The sequence below is a fragment of the Quercus suber genome, unplaced genomic scaffold (genome assembly GCF_002906115.3).
Source record: "Quercus suber isolate HL8 unplaced genomic scaffold, Cork oak 2.0 scaffold_221, whole genome shotgun sequence".
NCBI classification, from domain to species: Eukaryota; Viridiplantae; Streptophyta; class Magnoliopsida; order Fagales; family Fagaceae; genus Quercus; species Quercus suber.
This window is the reverse complement of record NW_027069679.1, coordinates 662,210-668,564: the sequence shown is the minus strand read 5'-3', so window position 1 is coordinate 668,564 and position 6,355 is coordinate 662,210. Positions and strand designations below refer to the sequence as shown.

General features: G+C 36.5%; 1 protein-coding gene across 1 annotated transcript; it reads left to right on the top strand.

Moving 5' to 3' along the window:
- Positions 1–3,823: 3,823 nt before the first annotated feature.
- LOC111983052 (L-type lectin-domain containing receptor kinase VIII.1) lies at positions 3,824–5,277 on the top strand. The gene has a single exon (XM_024014704.2). It carries the CDS (start codon positions 3,971–3,973, stop codon positions 5,003–5,005), a length of 1,035 nt encoding a protein of 344 aa, XP_023870472.2. The 5' UTR covers positions 3,824–3,970; the 3' UTR covers positions 5,006–5,277.
- The last annotated feature ends 1,078 nt before the right edge of the window (positions 5,278–6,355 follow it).

The following is a 6,355-nucleotide window of genomic DNA, read 5'->3' as shown; positions in this document are numbered from 1 at the left end:
TTTTTCTCTTCTTTTTTTATCCCCTTCCATCTGGGTCTTCTTTCTATTTTATACTCTCTTCTTTCTTTCATCTCCACCCTCCACGTGTATATTAGATTGCTAGTGTTGATTATTGTCCTATTAGCACTTTCCTAAAGTCTTTGGGAGTAGCTGTAAGATTGAAAAGTACTGTTTAGATATCACTTCCTCATTAATGCGGCTAGAGAGTTAGTTACATAGCATTCAATGCAATGGTAGCAGCTTTCTTTTAGATATTTCACAACTCCCATTTGTCCTTCTGATCTCTGCTTCGTTTAGCCATGGAGATACTCCTCCTTAGCCTGCCTTTCCCAACCTTCTCATTCGTATTTTGCTCGTGGAGTTTTGTGTCTTACATTTTCATTACTGTTTATCTGTCCTTAGACCACTACGCATCCTCGGACAAGGCCCAAGGCCTAACATATATTCTTGGGCCCTTATCCCTACATGAGTAATTATTTATAATACGAAGACATATATTTTAACAAGAAAAAATCATCAAAAATGTAATTTACTAGTATTATTTCATGTGACTTTTTTTTTACGGTATTCTCACAGTAAATCTATATGCCTTGTTTTTTTCCTTTAAATTTTTATATTTGACATATGTTTCATTCATTCAAATAAAAATAAGAAGGAATGAGAGAATTTTTAATGGGAGGAGAGCAAGATTCTTTACTTAAGTCATTTTTATAAGAAGAAAGTTTTAATGTATCATCATCAATAAAAATGAAACCGAATGAGAGAATTTTTAATGGGAGAAGAGCAAACTTCTTTATTTAGTCACTTTTCCAATAAGAAAGTTTAAATTTATCACCCCAGCACTTACCAATAAATAACAATTTAATTATAAAGAAAAAAAAATCAAGGGTGATTTTATTTTGGGCAAATTATTATTATTTTGTGTCCTCAAATGATTTTGCAAATAATCTATCAATTATCAAATTTATCATCAAGAAATATTCAAAAGTATCCTTTATCTTGAGTCTTTTGGCTAAATATTGCTAAATTTAAAACATATTTGTGTTATAGGTACTGTTACAAGTTATTTAGGGGAACGAGGAGGGAGATTGAATTTTGGCAACAGTGTTGCCGAAATTCAAGAATCTATTGCCGAAATTCAAGAAAAAGTAGGAGAGAGAAAAGCTTGAATTTCAGCAACAGTGTTACCGTAATTCGTCTGCCCTATTTTCCTCACTTGACTGGATGTGTGAGTGTGAGAAGTGCAATGAGTGAGTGCCAAAAAAAAAAAAAGTAATTGTGGCAATGGTATTACCGAAAATTGGGGGGGGGGGGGAGTGAATGCCAAAATCTGAGAAAGAATTAAAGAAAAATATAATGTGATACGTACACAATATTTTTACAACATTTTCACAATAAATCATAAGTTACTAGTTATTATTAGTTTAAATTTAAATTTAACATTGAGATTACTATTTTAATCTAACAACAACAATAAGTAACAACTTGATACTTAGAATTTGTTGTAAAAATTGTGTGCACTTATCATTTCTTTAAAAAAAAAAGTGTAATGGATTTGCCGAAAATGGGAAAAAAATAAATAAAAACCTTTTTTCCCAATTTCGGCAATACCATTACCACAATTGGGAAAAAAGTTTTTTTTTTTTTTTTTTTTTCAATTGTGGCAATGGCATTGCCGAAATTGTGGGAAAAAAATTTTTCCCCCAATTTCGGTAATACCATTGCCACAATTGGAAAAAAAAATTTTATTTTTTATTTTTCCCATTTTCACAAATCCATTACACTTTTTTTTTTAAAGAAATGATAAGTGCACACAATTTTTACAATATTTTTACAACAAATTCTAAGTATCAAGTTGTTATTTATTGTTATTGTTAGATTAAAATAGTAATCTCAATGTTAAATTTAAATTTGAACTAATAATAACTAGTTACTTATAATTTATTGTGAAAATATTATAAAAATATTGTGTACGTATCACATTATATTTTTCTTTAATTCTTTCCCAGATTTTGGCAATCACTTTTTTTCCCCCCCATTTTCGGCAATACCATTGCCACAATTACTTTTTTTTTTTTTTTGGCACTCACTCATTACACTTCTCACACTCACAATCCGGTCAGGTGAGGAAAATTAGGCAGACGAATTATGGTAACACTGTTGCCGAAATTCAAGCTTTTCTCTCTCCTCCCTTTTTCTCATTCTTTCTCCTACTTTTTCTTGAATTTCAGCAACACTGTTGCCGAAATTCAATCTCTCTCCTCATTTTCTTAAATACTTATAACAGTGCCTATAACGCAAATATGTTTCAGAATTAGTAATATTTAGCCAAAAGACTCCTTTATCTTTACCCCACTTTGTTTTTAGAAATTTGTTCTAAAAACCAAGTAAGTTGCTTTTTTTTTTTTTTTTTTTTTTTTTTTTGAAACACAAGTAAGTTGCATACTTAGTTGCATACACAGTAATGAAGACCTCATTACTGTAAAACAATGTTTTGGGCAGAATCATGAATGGCAAGCTCACTGCCTCTCGTTTGATCTGCCTGAGCAAATTCTTAATGCCATCAAAGCCACTCCTTTGTCTTGCAACCAGAATACTGAGGATACTCTTCAATGGGCCTTCTCCAAGAATGGTTTCTTCTCATTAAAGTCTGCATACTTATTGGCTAGAGGTTTAAACCTTTTGAACCTAGATACTATTTCGATGGATTGGGTGTGGAAAGTTGAAACTTACCCTAAGATTCAATTTTTCCTTTGGCTTTGTCTTCATAATAGTGTGCCCACCGAGGAAGTTTTGGGTTCAAGGGGTTTAAGTCTTGATCCCATATGCAACATATGCCATCAAAGCATGGAATCACTTGATCATCTGATGAGGGGCTGTGAGTTTGCTCAGGATTTTTGGATCCATATCAATGTCCCAACGTGTTTGAGGGATACTTTCTACCTTCCAACTGATAAATGGATTGAAGCCAACTGCAAGGCAGATTCCATGTACAGCAACAAGGGCATTCCCTGGAAGATTTTGTTTCCCATGGGAGTGTGGCATTTATGGTTACATAGGAATAATTTTATCTTCAAAACTGGTAAGGTGAACCGGAATTGTTACAAAAGAAGTATTAAGGACAGTGTTGAGTTCTTTTCCATTGGGTTGAATGCGAAGCTTCCTAGAGCCAGAACAGTTGTTGCCGTGGGGTGGGAGAAACCTCCTATGGGTTGGGCTAAGCTTAACTCAAACGGGTCCGCACTTGGCAATCCTGGACGTGCAGGTGGGGGTGGTGTGATAAGGAATCATGAAGGAAAATGGTTGAAAGGTTATGCTCGGTCTTTTGGGAGTACCAATAGTTGTATGGCAGAATTGTGGGCCCTCCGTGACGGTCTCTTACTAGCAAAGGAAATGGGGTTAAATAACCTCATTATTGAATTAGATGCCTTAAGTGTTGTTACTCTATTGAACAATAACACTACCAATTTGACATTAGAACCTTTGTTTAATGATTGCAGGAATCTTGTGAGGGAAATTCTCAACAAGCAGATTAGGTACATCTACAGGGAGGCCAACCACTATGCGAATGCTATGACAAGATTGGGTACTAGTTATGTAAGCTCGTATGTTGTATTTTTGTATCCACCGCCTGTGGTGGAAAGAATTCTAGCTGATGATATAGCTAGTGTGTTTTGTAACAGACTTATAATTTCCTAATCTAATATTATCTCCTTGCTGACCAAAAAAAAAAAAAAAAACTTTAATCATTATCAATTCAAAATTTTTTCCTAAAAAATAAAAAATAAAAAGTTGGTAGGATAATATAGATAGGACTTCTACAATTTTAATTTGTCTTTGAACGGTTTGTTTTGCTCGTTGAGTTCCGCGCCAGCTTCAAAGGCCTCAAAACTGAAAACACACTCCAACACCCACTTCGCCGATTCATTTCTCATTTGCTTAACCAAAAAAAAAAAAAACACACAAAACGATGGCTGAGATTTTCAATTTCAGGCGCACCTCATTTTCTCTCGCAGTAATTCTCTTTGCCCTAACCCTAATTTCAAACTCCATTTCCACTCTCTCATTTCAAACCCTAACAAATAACCCTAACTTCGATTCCAAAACTGCCCTCTTCGGCGACGCCGAGCTCGCCGACGATGGCTCCTACGTGAGGCTCACGCGCCCCTCTATCTCGAGCTCGGGAATGGTAATGCACACGGATCCTTTCGTGTTCGCCGATCCGACGACGTCGTTTTCGTCGGAGTTCTCCTTCTCGATCTCTCCCGGCGACGGCGACGGGCTTGTTCTCGCTTTGGTTCCGAGTGGAGGCTCGTTGGTGCTTTCCGATGCGACGCGGTTTCTTGGGGTTGAATTCGATACCAGGATGGACGTTAATGTAGGTGATTTGAATGCTAATCATGTGGGAATCAACGTGAACGATTTTGAATCTGTTAGTGTTAGCAATGTTTCGGCTTTGAATTTGGTGCTGAACAGTGGAGAAAGGTTGAAATCGTGGATCGATTACGAAGCGAGTTCGAAGAGAATTGAAGTTAGGTTAGGTAAATTCGAAGATCCAAGGCCTAGCAATCCTGTACTCGCGTACGCGATCGATTTGGCCAAAATGTGGGGAGCTGAGGAGGTCCGCGTAGGGATAACTTCGTTGAATTCGAATTCCACGCAGAGCTGTAGTGTGTATTCATGGAGTTTTAGGGTTCGGAAGGTTCGGAATTCGATGCATTCGATGCCCGTGGATCCGCGAAACTATGGGAAAGAGCATGGTGAGAGTGTCAGGACGGAGAAGAGGGGTTTTTGTCTGTTGAGGATGATCGGCCAGCTGATTTTCGCGACGGCGTGTGCGGCATTGATGGCGTTTATGGTGATTTTTATGTGGATGATCTTCGGCAATGTGCGTAGCGGCGGCCCGGTGTTCACGGCCAAGTCTGCGGTGTACCCTGGCGATTTCAGGTACGAGAAATTTGATGTAGTTGTTGTTGAGAAAGATGGTGATGATTTGAAGAAGTAAGGCATGGGAATGTATGACTATTATGAATGTTGGTTTGCTTTGTGTGTATTTTGTTGTGTTTGTTAGGAAGTAGTAATGGTAATGATGTATTTTGTAGTTTTGTACTACGTAAGACTAAGATGTGTTGTACAATGTTGATGGGTAGGAATCTTATCTAACAATGTAGCTTTGATGGTATTGAACCTCTTGGTTGTAAATGTTATCAGAGCTAAATTGTGTAATGTAAAAAATTTTACATTTCAATGGGCATAACTATGTTGCTTATTAAACAACTCGTGGATTTATCCACGATTTTCCTGTCACAAAGGGATGGTCTTTGTAAAAGAAAGATTGGGAGTATGCTTGCTTGAAATAACTTTTTTCAGGACGTACTTTAATGATAAGTTGTAGGATAAGCTTTGCTTCATTGTTGAAATGCTAGACTGATAGTTCATTAGGCTGAGTATTGGCTCTATTATGTACAAGAAAGCTAATTTTGGTTCCAATCAAAACGTCCAAGGTTCAAATCCCCCTCTCCTATCGTTTAACTATGGAATTATCCAAAAAAATTAACTCTAGTTTAGACACTTGTGGCCTTGTGGGGTCTATATGTTCATTAAATGCTTTTCTAGAAGGCTGATGAGTCTTTGAAGTGTTATTAGTTTTACAAGTATCAAGTATGGTTAAGTCTGCATTTCCAAGTTTTGCATATTCTAGGTTTTATTCAGAGTTTTGCAAGCCACTCTAACTGGCTTGCTTGTATTTGACTGGGGAGAATGAATGAAATAGTCATTATCCTAAGGAACCATTGAGTTCTTCTGGTCAAAGAGATTGAATGTGAATTTTCCATTAATTAATAATATCAGATCTTGAGTCTAAATCTATTTGAGGAGGTGAAGAACTCCTACCGATCTTTGTTGTTCAACCTGCAGAATTCATTTAATACTTTTTTTCGGATCTAACGCTCAATTTACTAGCTATATGGAAAAGAAAAAACAAAATATATTCCCTTCTCCAAACCATTTCTAGTTGCATATCCTTGGCAACTATGGTGTGGAACAAAGTTCTTCAACGGACAGCCTTTACATAGCTATAACCAATGATTTGAATATAGATGTAGATAGAAGTTTGAACTTAAAGGGTCACAGAAAATTAAATGTATAAAACGGTATGAGTGCTTACACACTGGTACCTTTCTCTTCTTCTTCTAGAATATCATTAAGACAATCTAAAAAACTCAGGTTACTGCTCTCTCACATCACGCACTTACCCAAAATGAAGCTGTAGGCTTTTTATGCAAGCTACTGGTATTGGTGCTTCTGCCAACTTGGTTTCTCTGAGGTAGTAAAATCCTGATAGAGAGAGATCTAG

Excerpts from the sequence above, each read along its gene's own strand:
- LOC111983052 (XM_024014704.2), top strand. The coding sequence starts at position 3,971 with ATGGCTGAGATTTTCAATTTCAGGCGCACCTCATTTTCTCTCGCAGTA.